At 50.6% G+C, this 23431-nt stretch overlaps 1 protein-coding gene across 4 annotated transcripts in view; it reads right to left on the reverse strand.

Moving 5' to 3' along the window:
• ACOT11 (acyl-CoA thioesterase 11) overlaps positions 1 to 23431 on the reverse strand; it is a 54260-nt gene that overhangs the window by 28919 nt on the left and 1910 nt on the right. The window contains exon 2 of one of the 4 annotated variants that reach the window (XM_061121810.1): positions 22081 to 22164. The exons of the other annotated variants lie outside the window; for them this stretch is intronic. Within the exon in view, the coding sequence (XP_060977793.1) occupies positions 22081 to 22119 (39 nt within the window). The 5' untranslated portion in view covers positions 22120 to 22164. The remainder of the gene's footprint in view (positions 1 to 22080; positions 22165 to 23431) is intronic. 4 annotated transcript variants of the gene reach the window in all.

The raw sequence follows: 23431 nt of genomic DNA on the forward strand, positions 1-23431 counted from the left end.
GGCTGTGAGAGACTGTGTATTGCTTCTGAGCACCTGAGAAGTGACAGACAGAATTTAAGACAGTCCCAGAAGATGGGACTTCCCTGGGGATCCAGTGGTTAAGACTCCATGCTTTCACTGCAGGGGGCGTAGGTTTGATCCCTGGTGAGAGAACTAAGATCCTGCATGCTGTACAGCAAAAAAAAATAAAATAAAATAAAATAAAAAATTTTATTTTACAATTCCAGGGCAGTTCCCTGGTGGCCTAGTGTTAGGATTCTAGGCTTTCACTGTTGTTACTTCGGTTCAGTCCCTGGTGGGGGGAACTGAGATCCTGTAAGCTGTGTGGTGTGGCCAAAAAAAAAGGCAAACCCAGACCTACCAGCTAAAGCCCACACTTGTATCTCCACAGGCCTTGGAGATGAAGAGATTCTTCCATCTGAAACTCAACAGAGGGGAGGCAAACTAACCCATGTCACACAGCCAGTCAGTGACCAAGGAGAGAAGGGAGGCCAGTACCCTGAGCCCCTGCCCAGAGCCCACAACCTAGGGCAGGCTGGTCAGCTTTTGTGCTCTCCCAGTGAGGACAGAGGGGGATGGGAGGGTCTTCAACCTGTTCATCCTGCCCTGACCCTAAATCTGACAAGAAAGGAAGTGGGGTAGTGGGCATAATTGAAATTGTGAGCTAAGCCCATGTCTTTTGGAGGTAGAGCTTCATGAGGCATTTCCGGTTTAGTGCCTTCCTATAAAACTGAATATAAGTGGAACTTATATCCATAAGCTTATCATCCTCAGGAGACCTTGGATAGGTTATTTTGCCTCTCTGTGCCTCAGTTTCCTCATCTGTCAAGTGGAGCATTTAACTAGAGAGTCTCCAAGAACTCTTTTCAAACCATGAAATTGTTTGGCTTATGGGAGGACCTCCTTGACAAGACTCAATACTTAGGCCACCTGATGCAAACAGCCAACTCATTGGAAAAGACCCTGATGATGGGAAAGATAGAAGGCAGGAGGAGAAGGGGACCACAGATGACAAGATGGTTGGATGGCGTCACCAACTCAATGGACATGAGTTTGAGCAAGTTCCGGGAGTTGGTGAAGGACAGGGAAGCCTGGTGTGCTGCAGTCCATGGGGTCACAAAGAGGCGGACATGACTGAGTGGCTGAACAACAAAGGACTTCCTTGACAAGACCCACAAGGCCCTCCAGCCACACCACCAGTCTTGCTCACACCATGTACCCCCAGACAACTGACCGTCTCTCGGTTCCTCATACCCCTCAGGCCGCTGCTTACCCCCCATCTGGAGCACTCATCCTCTCCTCTCCACCTCCATATTGACTACCCGTCCCTCAGCTCCATCATCTCTCCCCTTATCCTCAGGCTCCTGGCCCCAGAAACCTCCACTCTGTAATGCTCTCCATTGTGACAACATTCATTTAACTGTGGGAGTATTTGGTGGACACTGGACACAAAGATCCATCGGCAGGAGCCCTCTTTACTCCTGGTGTCCACGGGGCCCAGCACAGAGCCTGGCTCACTGTGGACCAAATGAATGAGTTGGTTCAGAGGGCCTCCAGTTCTCAATGTCGCCCCATGTGGCAGAGAGAATGTAGGCCATGAAGTCAAGAGAAGTTCCCCACTACAAGTGCTGACCTTTCACCCCATCCTAGAACAGTCGGAACGTCACCTGTCTGCCTCCACCCCCAAGGGTAAAAATAGCTTCTCTGTAATCTGACACCTGAGTCATCTGGAGAGTTCCTCCTGCCTCATTAAGGAGTCAGCCAGGGGCCAGAGAGGGTAGGGAGGGCATTTCCTGAATGCTTAGCCATTCCTATCTCATCCGATTCACAGGAAACATTTGAGGTGTTATCACTAGCGAGGTACACAGGCGATCCAGAGAAGTCCCAAATCCAAGGTCGCCCAGCGCTGAACCACAGAGCAGGGGTTAAGTGAGGCCCCCTGCCTCTGTCTACAGGGCAACCCTCGCCTCTGCACCAAGAGTGAAAAGGGTTTGGGGATAGAGAATGACTGCCTGCTGGTATGAATGGGGAAATTGAGGCTCATGGGCTGTCTGCCCAACATCTTAGGCAAAAGGGCCTGAACTCTGGCAGACCTCAGGTTAATTAATGAGAAGTAGAGGACAATCCCCACCCCATTTTCATCCAAGACTAGTAAGGGTTAAAGGAGATGCCAGGGATTTCCCTGGTGGTCCAGTGGTCAAGAATCTACCTTCCAATGCAGGGGACATGAATTCGATCCTAGTTTGGGGAACTAAGATCCCACATGCCACAGGGCAACGAAACCCCCATGTCATAAATACTGAGCCTACACAGCACAACTAAGACCCGACAGAGCCAAATAAATAAATGTTTTCAAAAACAAAGGCACCCAGTTAGTTGTGAAGTGTGGTACACATGTGAGGGAGGCTGGAGAAGATGGAGCAGCTGGGCAGGACCAGACTTGTCCTTCCTCCAGCAGGCTTATCACTGCTGGGAAACAAAATGCAGAGATGGGAGGGAACGTATGGAAGGTGCCTTGTAAACCTCAGTGGCTCAGCCCTCCTTTCATTTCAGCACTTCTTGAGTCTGAGTAGGGCCTGCCCACAGGGACAGGACAGCCCGCACAGAGCAAGACAGGGGTTACTTGGGAAATGCTGCTATACGGAGGGGTAGCAGGGGCCCGGCAACCAGGCAGAATCTGCAGGGACTGGCTGTGTGGGGCCAGGATTCAAATTAGCCTCAGCCAACATCCTCAGTTCTGCTTCTCTACACTGTTTGGGCACGGTTCCTGCCGCATTTTGCAGAACAATGGATGGCACGTGAACAAGTTTTTAAATCTCTCTGGCCCCAACTTTCTTGTTTATAAAATTGAAAGGTATGCAGGGGAGACTGACAACAATCACGCTCCCTTATTTAATTACTTGATATGTGCAGGTGGGGCGCTAGGCATTTTCTGCGCCTTCTCTCTCAATCCCCACACAGCCATAATAGTTAAATGTTGTTCTTATTCCTATCTTACAGATGGGAAAACAGAGGCTCAAAAAGGGTTAGTGTCATGCACATACACACACACACACACACACACACAATCGTTACAGCCAGTAAAAGGGCAGAGTCAGGGCTTGGACCCAAGTCTGTTTAACTCAAGGGCTAAGGCTGGCTGGGCGCTTTGCTTTACCTGCCTCTCCCTTGTCTGACACAGCAGAATGTTCACTGCTGTGTCCCAGGCATTCAGGCCCTTTCTCACCCACACATGCCAGGCGGAACCCTCAGGGAAGCTTCCTCCCCATGGACCCTCACATCCTCTGCAGGAAACAGTGATGGTTTCATGACCTCCTCCCAGCACAGCCCAGCATCCAGGCACTTGTCCTACTAGATGCTCAAAGTCAGCAGCCTGTGAAGGAGAGAGGCGGCTACCTCCAGAGTGGAAACTGCAAGCTGTCAGTCAAAAACTCCTTTGTAAATCCTCAGCTCTCTGGAGTAGGAGAAAACCTCATGGTCAGCTACATATACCCCTCTCAGACACAGACATCTCAGTTACCACCACCACCACCACCCTGCCCAGTGACTATCCAGCATGAGCTTGCTTGCTCTCTGAGACAGGAGGCTCACTCCCTGATGATATAGACACTTCCCCTGTGTCTACATCCCCTTCTGCCTGACAGCAGGTCTGCCTGTCAGAGTTCTTCTATCTACCCCTCCCCAATTGACAGCTGCCTCCCCGCAGCTTTCTTCCTTGAGCTGTTTGCCACCTCTACCCCTTACCTCCAGCAGACTCCAGAAAGGTGCAGGAGGGATCAGCACACAGGCAGTCTGACCTCAAGTGTGACTGGTCCCCACTTTGTGGCCTCTCAGGCAACCCTCTCCAATACTACCCAGCTTGGAACCCACATTCACAGGCAATACCCCTCCATGGGAGCCCCTGGCAGTGGGGTGGGCCCTTCAGGGTGGTGAAGAGCAGGGCCAGCCTCTATCCTTCATCAGAGCCCTTCATGCTCCCCCTACTAGACAGCCAAGACTCCTGCCTGACACTGCCTCCAAGTCACCATGGTAACTAACGGGTAGCCAGGCGATGGGCCAGGTCCAGCCATCCTGCAAACAAGCCCGTTTACCTTGGAGCTGGAAACACCGGTTACAGGGACCACAAGTCCTCTCCAGAAGGACAAAGTAGGGAGGGAGAGAGAAGAAGAGGGATGGAGGGGAGGAGAGACGGGTTACAAAGAGAAAAGAGGGAAAGAAGGGAAAGAAAGAGAGGAAATAGAAAAAACATGAGGTCAAAGAATGGAGGCTGGTAGGGAACAGAGCAAGTAGAAGACACACACACACACACACACACCAGAGACAGAAGTGAGGAAGGCAGGAAAGGGGCCCCCTCCCGACCTCCCCCACTGCTCACATTCCTCAAGCCTGAGCTGCTCTCAGCCCTTTGGGATTCTGGCCACAGCTGGGACTTCCTGCCCCAGGAAGCTAACAGCCCCATGGCCCCTTGGAGGCCCCGGCTGCTGCTCTGGCCCCTGCAGCCCCCTCCACTGAGGGACAGTGTCTGCCCTCTCCAGCAGGTGGGGCCCCTGTCCCAACCCCAGGCAGCACTTACAGGCTCAGTCCCCTGCTTGGGTCCCCATATTTCCCCTGAGGCCCAGCGGGTCTCCGGTCACCAGATCTCCTGCCCCTCCCCTCATATTCTGACTCTGACCTCTTTCCCCCAGAGTGTCCAAGAAATCAGTCCCAAGCAGAGCAGAGTGGCGATAATAGGTGTGACTTCATCCACAGAACACATTTTCTTATACTGTGAGAGGAATGGGTCACAGAAGATCTACCAAGAGGACACCAACCCTCCAGGGGCTGCTTCTAAGGTCCCACGTCTGGAGGTGGAAGGGTGGGAGTGAGAACTGGGCCTGGCCTGCTCCCTGGTGGGTCTGCTGAGCTGAAGCAGATGGCCCAGTGGTTCTCTGCTGGGCACTTACCATGTTCCAGGGCCTTCCTCAGCCTCAAGCTCTTTGGCTGTAAGACGACCTCATCATTCTTGGCCTAGTCTCACTCCCACCCCCATGTGCCCTGAACTGTCTCAGAGGAATCTGAGCCCACAGGAAAGGCTTGTTGAAGAGGGATGATCAGGGCAGAGAGAGAAAAAGGAAAAACAGGAAGGCACAGGGGGCTGGCAAGAGGAAAATAGACTGTGCTAGAATCCTGGCCCAGCCTCTGTCTCCCTGGATAATTAATTAAGCCACTCTAAACCTCACTTTGCACATCTGTAAAGTGGGAATAATAATATCATAGTGAGGATTCAATGAGATTATACACAAAATGCTTGGACCAGGATCTGACCTGAAGAGGTGCTTAAAAAGTACCAGCTCTCCATATTGTTAAAAAGTCAAGGCATTTGTATCAATTTTTTTTAGATTCCATACAAAACAGAAATAGACCCATAGTCATAGAAAACAAATTTATGGTTACCAAAGGGGAAAGGGCGGGGGAAGAGGGTAAATTAGAAATTTGGGGTGAACGAATATACACTAATATTAATATAGAGTCCCTTAGACAGCAAGGAGATCAAACCAGTCAATCCTAAAGGAAATTAACCCTGAATATTCATTGGAAGGACTGATGCTGAAGCTGAAGTCTGGTATGAAGAGCCGACTCACTGGAAAAGACCCTAAGGCTGGGAAAGGTTGAAAGCAAAAGGAGAAGGAAATGACAGAGGATGAGATAGTTGGATGGCATCACCGATTCAATGGACATGAGTTTGAGCAAACTCTGGGAGACAGTGAAGGACAGGGAAGCCTGGCGTGCTACAGTCCATGGGGTTACAAACAGACACAAGTTAGCGACTGAGCAGCAACAATTAATATATGTAAAATGGATTAACAACAGGGACTTACTATATAGCACAGGGAACTATATTCAATATCTTATACTAGCCTATAATGGAAAAGAATCTAAAAGTATAGAGGCACTGTTGAAGGACACAGGAAATCATCCTAACTGAAGGGCCTGCACTGGTCTGGGGTAAGTGATGCCCACTCTAAGTGGCCAGGCAGCCTTGGCAGAGCCCACAGAAAGCTTCAGGGCAAGGACCCAGGCTTTAGGTGGAGTGGAGAGCTGCAGGAAGCTCCCGGCAACGGTGGGGATCAGATGGGCCTTTCAGCCCCACCCCGGGACAGTCACTTCCAAATAAACACGCCGTCTGTCTACTATCAGGGCTTCATTTCAGCCATGGATCAAGATATTGAACAGGATGGCATCTGTGGCACTCCATGGGGGCCTCCCCCAGATGACCACTCACAGTTTAACCAGACTCAACAAATTCTCATCTCCCAGGCCCCTGAAAGGCTCAAGATGCCTCACTAAGGAAATGGTTTCTTGGAATAGAAGGCAGTGATCACTAGAAACCAGCTTGGGTTTACAGGGAACGAGGCATTCTAGGCACAAGGGAAGAGTTCACCAGGGCAGGAACAGACATATTTTTGTGTCTGCAAAGACCGAGAATGTTGTGAGTGTTCAGTAGACATGAGTTAAATCGAACCTGGGAGCCATCTCCCACATTTGTGTGCTCTGTTCAACATTTGGTTAAAGGACTCGAATGAAGACACACTTGGTCACACATGGCCACCTGAAAGGTTATAACTTTTAGACAGAAAACCAAATAGATGAATAAGAGTCATGCTATCAACCTGTACTTAAGTTTTTCTGTTGCTGTCACTTTGCTCTAAGATATATGTGTGCCTGAGCCAACCACAGGTGGCTCAGTGGTAAAGAATCCACCTGCCAATGCAGGAGATGCAAGAGATGCAGATTCGGTCCCTGAGTCAGGAAGATCCCCTGGAGCAGAAAATGGCAACCCTCTCCACTATTTTTGCCTAGAAAATTCTGTGGACAGAGGAGCCTGGGGGGCTACAGTCCATAGGGGGTCGCAGAGAGTCAGACACAACTGAGCACAGATCACATATATGTGTGCTGGGGTGGCTCTAGCTTAATGGTTGTTTCTGCAAAAATGGCCTCATGGTTTCCTCCATCCACAAGCTCAACAGTGACAAGTCCTTCTGCATCCAAGTGGGGCCCTGTGGCTGCTGGAGGCCTCTTTGGAGGTGAGAGGTGGGAACGTGTTCAAGACAGGAGTGACTGGGTGGCAGGGAAGAGACAGCCTCTAGCTGGGGTACGGCAGGCAGTGTGAGGCCCAGCCCAGTGAGGGGGGGACAGAGGGGACAGCGGGTGGCACGGGGTGGACAGTCAGGCAATAGGAGGGACCGTGAGGGGGCCGGGCTACATATGGCCCGGGTGACAGGCCTCTGGCTACAAATGTGAGGGCTGGCTGAGTCAGGACAGGAGGGTCCTGGTAAGGAATAAAACCCAGACCAAACAGGAGTGGACAAGGTTAAAAAGAGGTTAATTCTGGCTGGGAATCAACAGCAACCTTTTTTAAAACTCCACTCCTTCCTTCAGGAAGATACTGGGAGTACAGCACTGAACACCAACCCAGACTCTCCACTCACGAACAGACAATAAACAAAGGAACAAGATCATTTTAGAGTGAAAAGTGATTTAAGAAGGAAAACAGCGAGCAGCACTATTTACAATAGCCAAGTCATGGAAGCAACTAAACGTTCATCAACAGAGGAATGGATAAAGAAGATGTGGAACATACATACATGGAATATGAGTCATAAAAAGGAATGAAATAATGCCATTTTCAGCAACATGGACAGACCTAGAGATTATACTAAGTGAAGTCAGGCAGAGAAAGACAACTATCACATATCATTTATATGTGGAATCTAAAAAAGTGATACGAAGGAACTTATGTACAAAACAAATAGACTCACAGACATAAAAACAAACCTAAAGTTACCAAAGGGGATGGGGGTAGGGTGGGGATAAACTAGGAGTTTGGGATTAACAAATACACACTACTATATATGAACTAGATAAATAAACAAGGCCCTACTGTATAGCACAGAGAACTACACTCCTTGTCTTGTAATAACATAATTAGAAAAGAATCTGAAAAAGAATATATATGTATAACCAAATCACTTTGCTATACACCTGATATTAACACAACATTATATATAAACTATATTTCAATTCTTTTTTTTTTTTTCATATTTCCATTTTTGAAAAGAAGAAGAGGACTTCCCTGGTGGTGCACCTGTCAAGGGACATGGGCTTGATCCCTAGTCCGGGAGGATTCCACACACCACATGCAGAGCACCTAAGCCCGTACTCCACAGCTGCTGAGTCCTCACTCTAGAACCCGCAAGCTACAACTACTGAGCTCACGTGCCTAGATCCCATGCTCTGCAACAAGAGAAGCCACTACAGTGAAAAGCCCACACACAGCAAGGAAGAGTAGCCCCTGCTCACTGCAGCTAGAGAAAGCCCACACAAAGCAAGGAAGACCCAGTGTAGCCAAATACATAAATAAAAATTTTAATGATAACTAAAAAGAAGAAGAAAAACAGTGGATGTGAAAGAGAGACAAGGTGGTGAACTGGAAGGGGCTAATTTAGATTGAGTAATCAAGGCGGGTCAAGGCCAAAATCTGAATGAGACAAGCAAGAGTGATTGGGCAAGGCTCTGGGGGCACAGGGTCCCAGGCAGGGGAGCAGAGAGTGTAAAGAGCCCAAAGAGGAACACAGACAAGCTTGGCTGCCGGAGGAGCAGTATGGTGGGCAGTGAAGCTGGAGCAGTGTCAGGGAGAAGGGAACAAACTAGTCCCACATTGCCCAAAGCCTAAAGTTCCAGTGGAATTTGGATTCTACTCCACATGTGATGGGAAGAACTAGAGGCTGTGAATGGGGAGAGAGATGATCTGACCTGCATTTTAAAATCACTTTGCTGTTGTATGGGGCTTCCCACGTGGCTCAGTGGTAAAAACCCACCTGCCAATGCAGGAGACATTGGTTCGATCCCTGGGTCAGGAAAATCCCCTAGAGGAGGAAACGCACTCCAGTAGTCTTGCCTGGAAAAATCCCATGGACAGAAGAGCTTGGCAGGCTACAGTCCATGGGGTCAAAGAGCACAGCTGAGCACCCACGCATGCTGCTGAGTGGGGGCAGATTGCAGGGTGAGAAAAGCATCAGGGAGACTCCTCCGTGGGCAACTGCAGTCCAAAGAGAGATGACAGACCAGGTGTACTTGGGAGGTGGAATCATCATGACTTGCTGATAGCTTCCATGTGTGAGAGGGACAGAACAGGAGGATGCAGGGAGGACATGACTGAGTGACTGAACAGCAAGGACAAAGCTGGTAAGAGAGGGGTCTCCATGTGCCAGAGAGCCACCTGTGGATAGCCCAGGGGCTGCCCCAAAATTGCTTTCCCAGAAGCTCAAAGACCACTGTTAAGAATCTATGGCTGATACTTACTGTGCACCTTCTGTGTGCCAGGCCTAGTCCTCGGAGGTCCTTTAATTCTCAAGTGCACCTTAAATCAGGAGTCCTTTTACCGTCGAGAAAAGGAAACTCAGGGAATGTGGAAAGATCCACACAAAGACACATGACCAGTAAAAGGCAGAGCAGAGACCACTGGACATGGGTTCTTCTGAATCCAGAGCCTGGCAGGGGTGCTGCCCCGGGGGATGCCAGCCCTGGAGGGGGTTGGATCACTCAGCCCGCAGGACTTTTCTGACAGAGCCTGGCACTTGGGAGACCCTCCATAGGTTGCCTCCTGGCTCTCCTGCCTTCCAGGTGATATGGAGAAAGCTGGAGAGGGAGTGGTCCCTGGCCAGTCCATCCCCCCTGGGTTGTGGGAATCACCATTTCCCCCCACCATGGCCTCATCAGTGGGCCTACCGGGCTCAGAAGTCCCTCCCAGTCTCGCTGAGAATCAGTCGGAGGAGGAGTAAGACACACCTGCTCTTAGTCTGGCAGCCTGGATGCTCCACTTTTATCTTCCAAAGCCAGGGCAGGTGGGTGGGGACCAGCTATTCTCAGCCTCAGGGTGTGGGCGGAGGAAGCAGTGCTGTGCTGGCCCTCTCCCTTGACCCAGAGTTATTCATTCTTTGAGTCCCTTCCTTTCCCTGGGCCCATGTGTCCCACATACCCCACCGCTCTCAAAGCCTGTAGGCAGGCCATCCAGCCTCTATGCATCATGGAGCTACCCTCCATGACACAAAGCAAGCTCAAATGACAGGGACCATTATTACCTCCAAGTCCACGTGTTACTGATGAGAACACTGAGGCTGGGAAAAGGTAGCCACTAGCTGCTAGAACCAGCCAGAGCCTTCTGACTCCAGACCACCATCCCTCCCACAGCTCTGAGGGGCAGTATCACCAGAGAAGGAGAGGAGATGGATCTCTCCACAGCCCCTCCAAGAGATCAATTGGAAATTGAGACCCACCTGGTTTGGCTCAGCCCTGAAGTGTGCTATAAATCTGAGGCTGCTTTAGGAAGACTTGAAAGCCACTCCCCTTCCTGACCTCTGACCTGAATTCCAGGCCTGGGAGCAGGGCCACACCCCAGGGCGGATCAGAGCCAGTTTTAGAGATGGAGAGGCCAGGGTTCACATCCCGAAGGATGGGCCTCCAGGGGCCACATCAAGGGTGCTGCCAGCCAGTCTGCTGACTTTGCACTTTTGAACAACCAGACCAGGTAAAACACATACAGTCACTTTCTAAACTGTAAAGTGAGCGTACGTATGAGGAGATAAACTCCTTGAGAATAGGAACCAGGTCCCATGTCTCTCTAGAGTCCCAGGGCCTCCCTATAATTTTTTCCCCCAACTCTAGTGAGACACGGTTGACAAATAAAAGTTGTACACATTCAGGTTGCAAAACGCGATGTTTGGATGTATGTATATATTGTGGAATGACCATCACAATCAAGCTAATCAAGACATCCATCACATCAGTTTCCCTTTCTGGGGTGAGGAGCAAGGACATTTATGATCCACATTCTTAGCAAATTTCCAGTACATAAGACATTATTATTATTAACTACAGTCACCATGCTGTACTTCAGGTCTCCAGAACTTATTCATCTTACAGCTGAAAATTTGTACCCTCTGACCAACATTTTCCCTCCCCACCCACCCCCCCCACCACCACTCTACTATACCTTTTTTTTTTTTTGGCTGCATGGTGAAGCATACAGGATCTTAGTTCCCTGACCAGGGATCAAACCCACAGCCCCTGCAGTGGAAGCTCAGAGTCTTAACTACTGGACCACACCAAGGAAGTCATCTACTATACTTTTTTGAGCACCTACCATGTTCCAGGAATTTATATACCTTATATAATGGCTTTGTATCCACAAGCCATTTAATGCTAGAGATGGTGAAAGACAAGGAGGCCTGGCGTGCTGTAGTCCTTGCGGTCGCAAAGAGCTGCACAAGACTGACCGGCTGAACAACAACAACACCTGAATTAAGTGAGGGCCAACACTCCCTCTTGCACAGACGAGGGAACTGAAGCCAGGCTACCTGAGGCCACTCCGCTCTGGGTGGTGGAGCTGGGACTTTGCTTTTCTCACTAACAGAGCTCTTTCTACTCATGCACTAGGCTTCCTCTCCAGAAGAGAGGCTTAACACTTAATGTCTACTCACATTAATTACTATTAATTACTGTCTGATTTGCTGACAGCAGATTATTACTACCAGAGAAGGCCCAGGCAGGATACATATTATATAGGCAAGGGGGCCAGGGAGGGAGGGACTCAAGGGGTCAGTGCCAAATGCTCTCCCTATTCCTTTGGAAAGACTTTTTTTCCCACATCTTATAAACCTCTGCCTGGACCATGCTTTCTAACCTGGAAAAGTTTTCAAAGCTGAGCTACCCCATCATCCTCTGCAGGGAGACCGCCTGTCCTATAGGCTGTGAGAGACAGGGCGCTTCCCTCTGTCACAGCCCAGCCACACCGTGGTGTCATCGTAGGTTTGAACCTCAGTCTTTCTATCAGTTAGGGGGCACCCGAGGACAGGTCCAGTCTGACTCAGCCCTGTGTCCCCCAAATGCTGGACTCTGGTCCTTTCCATCACTGCCCGATGCCACCTCCTACCCACAAGGAGGCTGCTTCTGGGAACACCAGGAACATGCAGGCCCGCAGCCAGGGAGCTGGCAGAGGACCCAGCCAGCAGCACCATCTGTCCCTGGAGCCACAGGACACAAGGCAGAGGTCTCAGTCCCTCGGCTCAGCCAGGTCAGCCTGGGACAAGGAGAAGAGCCACAACACCAGGGCCCCTGCCCAGCTGCAGCTCAGCATCAGACAAGACTTCGAATTCTCTAACACACTCATAGTGACTCGGCGCCAGAGCTTTGGTTTTCTCAGCTGTAAAGCTAGATGAAAACCAGCAGCCTTGCAGAGCTGTTGGGAAGTTTAACTAAGCTTGACACTCAGTAGGTGTTCAACAGAAGGCAGCATGTACCATATCACCCAACCCACTGACCCTGTCATTGACCCACTAAGGAAACTGAAGTCCAGAGGAGACAGAAAGAAAAGAACCAATATTTACTATAGTCAATTATGTGCCAAGTTCTACACTCCTCCAATTATGTGCCAGCGATCTAACAAGATCTGCAGGAACAGACCTGCTTCACGGGAAGAGGCCTACAAAGATGACGTGAGTGAGCATCTCAAAGGCAGTTAGCACTTAGAGCACTGTCCAGTTTGGCCCCAGGCTCCTGGACCAGACACAGGGCAGAGGTGCAGCCTCTCCAGGCCATGGTGTGTATGAGGTTAAAGCAGGAGGTCAGCTCTGGATCTGCATTGTCAGTGTGTGAAGGTAGGCAGAGGAGGTTGGCATGGGTGAATCTGGGTGTGAGAGTGAGGCTACTTACTGAGTGGCCAAGTCAAAGGCTGGGAAAGGGGTCCCACTTAGCAGGTAGGGGTTCTGAGTCTCTTGCCAGTGATACAAGCCCCGCACATCCCCTTACTTCTCTGTGCCTTGCCTGCATCAGGGTGCTGATCCCACAGTCCACCTCCCAACTGTGAGTGGTCGGGGTGGATGGGAAGCAGTGGGGACCTTCACAGCACTGGCCATTCAGAGGAGAGGAACTCCTGTGATGTGTCTCCCTGGACTGAGCTCAGCGTGCAGGGACTACACACCTTGGCACCAAGCCTGGGGTCTAGAGAGCCCCAAGGAGCACACAGCCTGGTGGGCAGGGCAACAGGACTCACAGCACTCCAAACCCCAAACCCTGCTCACGGGACCCAGGCCCCCAGCCTGCAGCTCATCGTAGCCTTGTCTCAGACCCTTCCAGCTGCTCTGCCCTCACTCACTCCACTCCCAGCCACGCCAGCCTCCCTTCAGCAGCTTGCCAAGTTCCCCGCACCTTGGAGCCTGCAAATGAACGCTATTCCTTCTGCCTGGACCGCTCTCCCGCCAACTCCTCCATGCCTCAGCAGTCACCTGGTCAGAGAACTCTCTTCTGACCTCTCTCATTATTCTCTAACAGTTCTCTGTTCCCCAGAAAACCTGAGTTTAATCTTGGCAGCACACTTACTAGCTGTGTGACCTTGGGCAAGTTACTTAACCTCTCTGTCTCAGTTTCATCTTTAATATGGGCACAGCACCACAATCTACTTCACAGAATTATTATATGGAATATACGAACTAATGCAAGCTTGTCACCTAGCTCGCATTTGTGACATTTATTATTACTATTCACAGCTCTTATCACAGATTTTCATTGAATATTTCTTTGACTACCTTTTCACTGTGTCTCCCTCATTAGCTGTCAGCTCACAACAGCCTGGGTTCATCACAGAATACTCAACCCTGACACAGGCTAATCGCTATAGAGGAAACACCCGAGGCAAACACAACATCGCAAGGAAACACCATTAATCCTGGGAGCAGCAGGATGGAGATTTGAAGGGGAATGACGGCTAAGCCGTGTTTTGAAGGATGAAGACGAGTCCTCCAAGCAGACTGAGAACACCAAGGCTATCCACCCATGGCTGAGGCGGAGGTCCAAATGTGGCTCCCAAATAGGCGGAAGCTAAGTGTCCGCATTTCATCTCCTCTGGGAAGACTTCTGGGAACCCTTCAGCCCGCTCTGAGCCGTCACGGCCGCCCATTTGTTCACAAGTTTTTGTGTTCCTGCTACATGAAATGAACATTATTTTATGTCTAGGGTTTCCTCTTCCCCCACCACTCAGTGGGGTAGTTGAGGAAGCCAGGCCCCTGCTTTGCACTGTCAGGACCAATCTCAAAGTGGGGCACAAACCCTTCGCAAACATCCAGACCCCCAGAATGTCAAGGCTGATGGAGACCTCAGAGAACAACCAGAACAGGGGAGCACCTGGCTTAAGGTTAAACGTGAACAATGGGTTGAAGATGAGATGTTAATCCAGAGGTGGCCAAATACTGTGTCCTAAACCTCCCCACACTTTGAACTAGACCCCAGTTGAGGCTGGGGGTGGGGGTGGGAAGCGGTTCCAACAGCTGTCCTCAGGTTCAAGGTGAAGCAGAGGGTTACCACGGGGGGTCGGAAGCAGCAGGCAGGTCTGTGGGCTCGTGAACACATGCACAGATGCCCACAGCTGTATCTGGTCTCCCACCACCCCGTCAGCAGCACCACCAGGGGCAGGGCTCCTCTGGGGGAACTGGGACAAACAACCCCATCCTCATCCCCAGGGTAAGTGAAGTCCTGGGCCCCGGGGGGAATTGCCTAGACAGGGCTAGAACCCAGGTTCAATAGAGGTTCACAGCCTCCCACGGAGTGCCCACAGGTGCCTGCCAGCCCAGGAGGGCGGGACTCAGTACCCAGTACAGACTGGCCGCTTGCATGGGGAAGAAGGGTCTCCACTGAGAGAAACAGGACAAGCAACCCTTTCAGCACCACCATAAGGGCATCAGTGCTCCTCCAGCCTCGTCCCCCCAGGCTGGCAGCAGACTTGCAACCTCACTCACTCACTCACTCACACGTGCCGAGTGCTCACTGGGTACCCAGTAACAGGTGAGAGCCAGGACCGACTCCAACATGGTCACTGTTGGCAGTGCCATGTGATACTGACAAGGGCCCTGAAACCCTGTGAAGCAGAGCTTGTGGGTTATCTGAGGGCTCCATTTAACCCAGTTCTCTTTGTCCCCAGGGAAGAGTGTGGTGGGGTTTTTTAGTTTGCTTGCTTTTCATTGAAAACCGCTCTGGTAACAAACTCAGAAAATGATCTCCTCCTGTATTCCAGGAGAACTTGGAGAACTCAGGAGGAAACAAGGGGAGTCCAAGGAGATCTGCCATTCAGGCAGCAATCCAAAGGTGGTTGGTGATCAAGGGCAGAGTGTTCTCAGCCAGGATGAGGTCACCCATGTCACCCTGCGAGCCCAACTTCCATGCCCCACCCCCACCTCTACTCCCAGACTCAGGGTGCCAGCGGGGGCAAATGTGGGGAAGCAGAATGCCAGCTGGGCTCTGAGTTGGGACACGTGGGTGGGAATCCCATTCTGGGATTTCATTGCGCCTAGCCTTAAGTCCTCTAAGAGCTCAAACTCTAGAGCCAGACTGCCCAAGTTCAAATCTCCGCTCTGCCACTTTCTTCCAGTGTGATACTGGGCAAGTCTTCAACCTCTCTGAGCCTCAGTTTCCTCATGGGGAACGTGGAGATGATAACTGCACCTATCTCACAAAGAACTGCAGGAGTTATAAACACAAAGCATCTGATATGGTGCCAGCATGGTCAGCCGTAAAGGATTTGCTACTACTGACATCTCTGTGATAAACACACCTTGCTCCTCCCCTGCCTTCTCCCCAGTTACTGATGAGGATCAACGGGAAAAGAGTCATGAAGGGTTAACGACAACAGGGCACAAGAGAAGACACAGACAGCCCTATCCACCTGCAAGAGGCTCTCTGCCCTGCACTCAGCGATGGGACCAAGAGGCCCTGACGCTCAGATCCCATCCTTGGTCTCACTGAGACGCTGCCTGTGCCCACTGGTTCACTAAGCCTTCCCTCAGGCTGGGCCATGCCCATCCCAGTGCTGGGCACACCAAGAGCAGCCTCGGGTGGTGGGAAAGATGGACATGCAAATTCAACACACAATCCCGGGTGGGAAGGAGCTAGCACAGGGGCTTGTCATGTCAAGAGAAATCTGGGAAAGCTTTCCAGAAGAGGCAGCATCTGAGCAGAGATCCGAGGGCTCAGAAGAAACTTATCATGGAGACAAGTTCGCAGGAAGCTGGTGGGGAGTCTGGCAGTGGCGGGGTAGGGGCCACTTAGCAGAGAGCACTCTAGCAGAGGAGGGAACAAGAGTGGTGCACTGAGGCAGTGGCAAACTGTTTGGTATGGTTGCCATACTAAATGCAGAGGCGTGGGGAAGGGGGAATGAGGAGGGAAAGGGGGCAGAGGCAGATGACCGAGATCCTTTTGTATCAGGTAAAGAATGTGAGCTTGATACCGAAGGCAGCCTTCTGAACAGGTGAGGAATAATTACATTTACCTTTTAGAAGCATCTCTGTAGTGGAGGGTGAGTAGGAGGGGGTGAACCTGTGACCGGGAAGCAAGGAAGGAAAGGTGCTGGGCCAGTTGAGGATCATGAGTGGGCTGAGTGGTGGTCGTGCAGATAGAGGAAGGGAGTGGAGAATGGAGATGTGGAGAGTGGAGATGTCTTTATTTACCCCTTTTTTAAGGCTTTCCCCCAAAATGTCTTCAGAGGACACTCACTCTACACCCAGCATAGCACGTCTGCCAGTCTGTCCTGAACCTTTTTCCATTTACCAGATAAAAGGCCCCCACCAGGGACCGCTGAGCACTTGGTTCTGTCTGGTGCCTCAGCATCCAATCTCAGCTCCAAAGTCCCTGTTAAGAGGTTCAGGGAAACGTTCTCTGCAAGGTTGCCTTGCAGAACACCTTCCCAACAGCCCTCACTTGGTCCTTAACATGCTCTCCCAAAGAGGTCATTGTCCCCAAGAACCCTTTGGTTTCAGTCAGCCATACTTACTCACCCACACGCACACCCCTAGCCTGTAACTTCTAGCAGCTCCGAGCCCTTCAAGTCCTGCACCCTGAGAGTTAAACACCACAGAACCACAGAGCTCAGTCATCCGGCAGAAACCAGCACGGAACTCCGTGGGGAGGCACACACACCCCCAGAATAGAATCCCAGATGCAAAGAACTTGCAGAAGATGATTCTACTCAACCTGGCTACTCGGCTTAACAGCCCCTGGGGCTCGTTTGGTGATTGTTGCTTATAATGAACCAGCCCAGGAGTTCTGAAATTTCTCCTTGCAGAGAGAGCTAGAAAATGGCCCGTGGAAAGGGAGAGAGAAGATGTAGGACTTCTAACTTCAAATGGAAACTTCAGTTCTCTTTGGGGATCCCCAGACTCCAGTCCCCTCCCTTCTGCCTCCAAGCCTCCCTCCCCCGCCCACCCTCCATACCCTTCGCAGGTGATTTCCGACAGTCTGGATCATTGCTGTGGAGGCCCGCTAGCTGGTCGCACCCTCCTCGGAGAGACACTGGTCAGAGAGACTCTGACAGCCGGCTCCAACTCCGAACGAACGAACGAACGAACGCAGCAGATCGCCTCGCCTCCCACTCCTCCTCTCCCTCCGCGCTCTGGCCCTCCTGAGCCAGCCCTTATCACCGAGCCCGGGCCCTTTCTCAGATTGCCCCCCTCCCCTAGAGCTCCGCACAGAGGCTCCTGTGCCCGCCCGCTCAGCGCAGAGGAAAGAAAGAGGCTGCCAGCTGGGCCACAGCCACGTCAGGGGCCCTGTGCCCGCCCACTGGGCACCCAGCCGGACACTCACTACACCCCAGCCACCGCCAAACTTGGCCACCCCCACTCCTAGCCCCTGACGTCCTCCCACAGGGTCTCTGGCTCTGGGATCACTCCCGGTCCCAGTCAGGAAGACTGACAGAACGGGCACCAGGTTTCCATCCATCCACTAAGGGTCAGGCCAGAAGGTGGCAGGAGACCAGGGAGCTGCCAGCAGCCTCCCAGAGAGATACCAGATCCACCTGCTAGGACTCTTCACCCTTGGGGTGCCGCCTCACACTCCAGCCTGCCAGCATCAAGCAGCTGCTGGCCGGGGACAGGGCACACCCCATCACTTCCTTAAAATAGGCAGTGTGACTTTTCTAAAAGTGACACCTACCAAATTCCACCCACAGGCACCATAGAGTTCAGCCCCCGGGCACCCACCCCAGCCCCTCTGTAGCCACTGCTGACTAAAAGACCACCAGGATCTTCTCTTCTCCCTCTCACTTCTGCAAGAGACATGGTGAGGCAGACTTGACACACACGGGATTTCTCACGACAGGCCAACAGAATCAAGTGCTTGGAGCTTAGGGAAAGAAGGAGGGGAGCGGAATGCAGGCAGGGGAGCTGGGGTGGACAAGGGCATGGTGCACAACAAGGAGCGCCTCGCAGCCGCCTAGCCCCACTGTGTGCTGGGCCTCACCATGTCCTCATTTCAACCCCCACGCGGTCACTTGGGGAGGGTAGGTCAGGTGTCCCAGGCGTCCCAGCTATTGAGTGCAGAGCTGTACTGGAACAGAGGTCAGCCTGATTCTGAGGCCTCTGCCCCTCATCACCTCTAGTTCACTTACCACGTTGCCTAATGTCTCCCCCTGGGCCTAAGACAACTGGGTTCTGGCCTGTTTTCTTTTTTTTCCACTAATGTGCTGTGTGACTCTGGGCAAGTTACTGGCTTTCTCTGGGCCCTCTTGTTCTAGGAGTCAAGGACTCTAACGTCCATCACTATGAGCTCAGGCCTTCCCTTCAAAGAGTTTATGTCTGTCAGTAGGCTTCAGTGTCAACAAATGAAAAATTAAAGTCAAGCCTTAAAAATGGCAAGATGGTCCAGTGGCTAAGACTGAGCTTAATGCGGGGAACCTGGGTTCGATCCCTGGTCAGGAAACTAGATCCCACATACTGAGACTAAGGTCAGGGGCAGCCAAACAAATAAATTTTTTTTTTTTTTTTAATTGCAAGATGGTCTAAGGATGGCACTGAGGGTTGGGGTAACCTAGGAGGCTTCGTGGAGGAGGTAGCACTAGAGCTGGACTGGAGATGGAATCAGCTGAGAAGAGGGATGATGTGGGAGGACTAAAGGGAACAGGACAGGATGCAGTCATAGGCAGTAACGATCCTCATCTTGTAGGAAAAAGCTGGAAATCTATCATCAAGGACCCTGAATGCCAGGAAACAGGGTTCAGGCATCGAGGAGCCTCTGAGTTGAAGTGTGTGCTCAACATGATAAAAAGCCATGTGAGGTGAAGAGGACAGGTGTCATGAGAACTTTCTGGACAGGTAAGAACAACAGCTCAGAAAGAGGACAGTTCATCTCACTAGATAAAGCAGGCAAGAGGACAATTTCAGGGTCTTCCTTATGCAGATGAGGTGAAGGAAATCCAGAAATCCTCTGGTCCCCAACCCTACCCTCTCTCCAGAGATGTCTGGACTCAGACTCACTGGACTCAGTCTAGTGCCCTCATCTTACAGATGAGCACATTGAGACCCAGGGATGAAAAGTGAGCCAACCAGAGTCATACAGTTAGGAAGCTGTCTAGAATCACCACCACTCCTGACCTCAAACCTAGAGTCCTGGCCACCACACCGCCACAAGGCATAAAATATGAAAGGCTTCGTTCAGTTAGACTTATGAGAAGACTTCCAGCAAGGCTGAATCAACGTACTATCAAGAACTAGATCTTTCTGCAGAGGCCCCGGCAGCCCACGAAGGTCTCCCTCCCCTTTGCTATTTATTACAGAACTGACCCATATGTCTCTTTAGCAGCTCTGTTTGGGCTATTACTCCAATGAATATTTCCATGGGTGTCTGTCTACCCTATCCAAATTGGGAGCCCCCTGATGACCGAGATCCCATCTTACTGATCTGTGTGCCTCTCCCACAAGCCCCCAGACCAGGGCCCTCAATGCAGAAGGCATGAGACACGCCAGATGAATCATAGTCCTGGAAAGGCGAATTGAGAAGAGATCTTCAGTGATAGCCAGTCAATGGTTCTCCAACCTCAGCCTGCATCAGAATCAGCCAGAGGACTTTTTTATTTTTGGCCACAATGAGAGGCATGTGGAATCTTAGTTCCCTAACCAGGGTTTGAACCTGCACTCACTGGCTATTCAGGAAACTCAGGTTCAGGAAGATCCCCTGGAGAAGGAAATGGCAACCTGCTCCAGTTTTCTTGCTTGGGAAATCCCATGGACAGAGGAGCCTGGCAGGCTACAGTTTATGGGGTTGCAAACAGTTGGATAAGACTTACATGATAGAGAACTGAGCATGCATGCACTGCAGTGGAAGCGCAAAGTCTTAACCGCTGGACCACCAGGGAAGTCCCCAGAGAGCTTACTGAAATACAGATCACTGGGACCCACCTTCAGCAGAGCTGCAACAGAGCCCAAGAATTTGCATGTCTAACAAAATCCCAGATAACCCCTATGGTGTGATCACTCACCTAGAGCCAGACATCCTGGAATGTGAAGTCAAGTGGGCCTTAGGAAGCATCACTACGAAAAAAACTAGTGGAGGTGATGGAATTCCAGTTGAGCTATTTCAAATCCTAAAAGATGATGCTGTGAAAGTGTTGTACTCAATATGCCAGCAAATGTGGAAAAATCAGCAGTGGCCACAGTGGAAAAGGTCAATTTTCATTCCAATCCCAAAGAAAGGCAATGCCAAAGAATGTTCAAACTACCACACAATTGCACTCATCTCATACGCTAGCAAAGTAATGCTCAAAATTCTCCAAGTCATGTTTCAACAGTACGTGAACCGTGAACTTGGAGATGTTCAAGCTGGATTTAGAAAAGGCAGAGGAACCAGAGATCCAATTGCCAACATCCACTGGATCATCAAAAAAGTAAGAGAGTTCCAGAAAAATATCTACTTCTGCTTTTGACTATGCCAAAGCCTTTGACTGTGTGGATCACAACAAATTGTGGAAAATTCTTAAAGACATAGGAATACCAGACCACCTGACCTGCCTCCTGAGAAGGTGGATATGCAGAAGAATCTGTATGCAGGTCAGGAAGCAACAGTTAGAACTGGACATGGAACAACAGACTGGTTCCAAATAGGAAAAGGAGTACATCAAGGCTGTATATTGTCACCCTGCTCATTTAACTTATATGCAGTGTACATCATGCGAAATGCTGGGCTGGATGAAGCACAAGCTGGAATCAAGATTGCTGGGAGGAATATCAATAACCTCAGATATGCAGATGACACCACCCATATGGCAGAAAGTGAAGAAGAACTAAAGAGCCTCTTGAAAGTGAAAGAGAATGAAAAAGTTGGCTTAAAGCTCAACATCCAGAAAACTAAGATCATAGCATCCGGTCCTATCACTTCATGGCAAACAGATAAGGAAACAACAGAAACAGTGACAGACTTTATTTTCTTGGGCTCCAAAATCACCGCAGATGGTGACTGCAGCCATGAAATTAAAAGACACTTGCTCCTTGGAAGAAAAGCTATGACCAACCTAGAGAGCATATTAAAAAGCAGAGACATTACTTTGCCAACAAAGGTCCGTCTAGTCAAAGCTATGGTTTTTCCAGTAGTCATGTACAGATGTGAGAGGTGGACTATAAAGAAAGCCGAGCGCCAAAGAATTGATGCTTTTGAGCTGTGATGTTGAAGAAGACTCTTGAGAGTCCCTTGGACTGCAAGGAGATCAAACCAGTCAATCCTAAAGGAAATCAGTCCTGAATATTCACTGGAAGGACTGATGCTGAAGCTGAAGCTCCAATACTTTGGTCACCTGATGTAAAGAACTGACACACTGGAAAAGACCCTGATGCTGGGAAAGATTGAAGGGAAGAGGAGAAGGGGTCGACAGAAGATGAGATGGTTGGACGGCATCACCGACTCAATGGATGTGAGTTGAGGTAAGCTCCAGGAGTTGGTGTTGGACAGGGAAGCCTGGTGTGCTGCAGTCCATGGGGTCGCAAAGAGTCAAACACAACTGAGCGACTGAACTGAACTGAATTGAACACTTGATCCCAAGTGAGGCTGATGCTACTGGTCCAGGGACCTCATTTGAGAGCCAGTGAGTGATGTCAGTCTTCCCATTTTAAGCTGGGAAAAATGAGGCCCTGAGGTTTTAAAGGCAAACACTGACAGTATATCACTGTCGTCATCATCATAATCATCATTGGCATCATCACCATCATTTAAGCCCTTGATTATAGCCCTTCTCACCTGCCCAGCGCTGGGTAAACACTTCATGTTTGCTACCATCTCTGGGCCTCACCTTAACAGGAAGGTACTATGATTATTTCTCTCCTGCAGATGAAATGACAGAGGCAGAGTCTAAAGTCACACAGTTGGTAATAGCCAGCACCACTTGCACACTGATCTAGGTCCAGAGCCCAGAAGTTTAACCCCCACTCTACACAACCTGCTTACAGCTTATGCTGACCAGGAATTCTCTGCTGCTGCTGCTGCTGCTGCTGCTAAATCGCTTCAGTCATGTCTGACTCTGTGCAACCCCATAGATGGAAGCCCACCAGGCTCCCCTGTCCCTGGGATTCTCCAGGTAAGAACACTGGAGTGGGTTGCCATTTCCTTCTCCAATGCCTGAAAGTGAAAAGTGAAAGGGAAGTTGCTCAGTCGTGTCCGACTCTTAGCGACCCCATGGACTGCAGCCTACCAGGCTCCTCCATCCATGGGATTTTCCAGGCAAGAATACTGGAGTAGGGTGCCATTGCCTTCTCCAAGGAATTCTCTAGAGGCTCCCAAATCCAGTGGGCTCATTTCCGGTGAGGGATGAGCTTGTGGCACCCTCAGCCCAAAGGCTTGGTCCTCAAGTGGTCCATGTCTAGAGGAAGACTGCCTCTTAAGTCTCTCGAACCCAGAGTGTTTTCTACCTCAAACACTTCTTTTCCCACCATTACATCCTTCTGGCCCCACCGATGGGGGCTTCCTGGCTGGAGGATGAAAGTCTGCATTAATTCTTCAGGTCCAAGTATCAGCTCTACCCCCACTCAGTGACAAAGTAAATGAAACAGTCTCTATTCCTACTCCATGACGACACTGGGTTGTCACTGTCAGTCATGGGTCTGCTCCCCCATCAGACTGGGAGCTCATCTGTGTCAGCTGAGTCCTCAGTACAGGATCTGCCCAGACCAGGATTTAGTAACTAAGTGATGAATTAATGAATGAGTGATTGGGTGCAGAGGCAAATGAGGGAATGAATGAGTGAATAAATGACCAAACTCCCAGGAAGCCCCTCTGCTGGACCCTCTGGCCTTCCCAGATAGGGGACTCTTTAGGTGGGAGGGGACCTCTGACATCATCACTCCAACTCATTTTCAGCATTGTCCTAGCCGAACCCCACCAGGGGCCAGAGCCTGAAGCTCTCCTCTCCCCACACAGACATCTAGTGTCCTAGCCTCCATTTACACACCCCCAAGATTGAAGAACTCACTCCATCTAAGGCTGCCTATAATACTAAAGAGCTCTAGTATCAACAAGGATGTTACTATTACTCTTAGCCATGAGGAAAAGGCCACTACCTCTTCACCAAGGCTCTATATCACCCAGAACAAGG

This window comes from Dama dama, chromosome 20, assembly GCF_033118175.1.
Source record: "Dama dama isolate Ldn47 chromosome 20, ASM3311817v1, whole genome shotgun sequence".
Classification (NCBI taxonomy): Eukaryota; Metazoa; Chordata; class Mammalia; order Artiodactyla; family Cervidae; genus Dama; species Dama dama.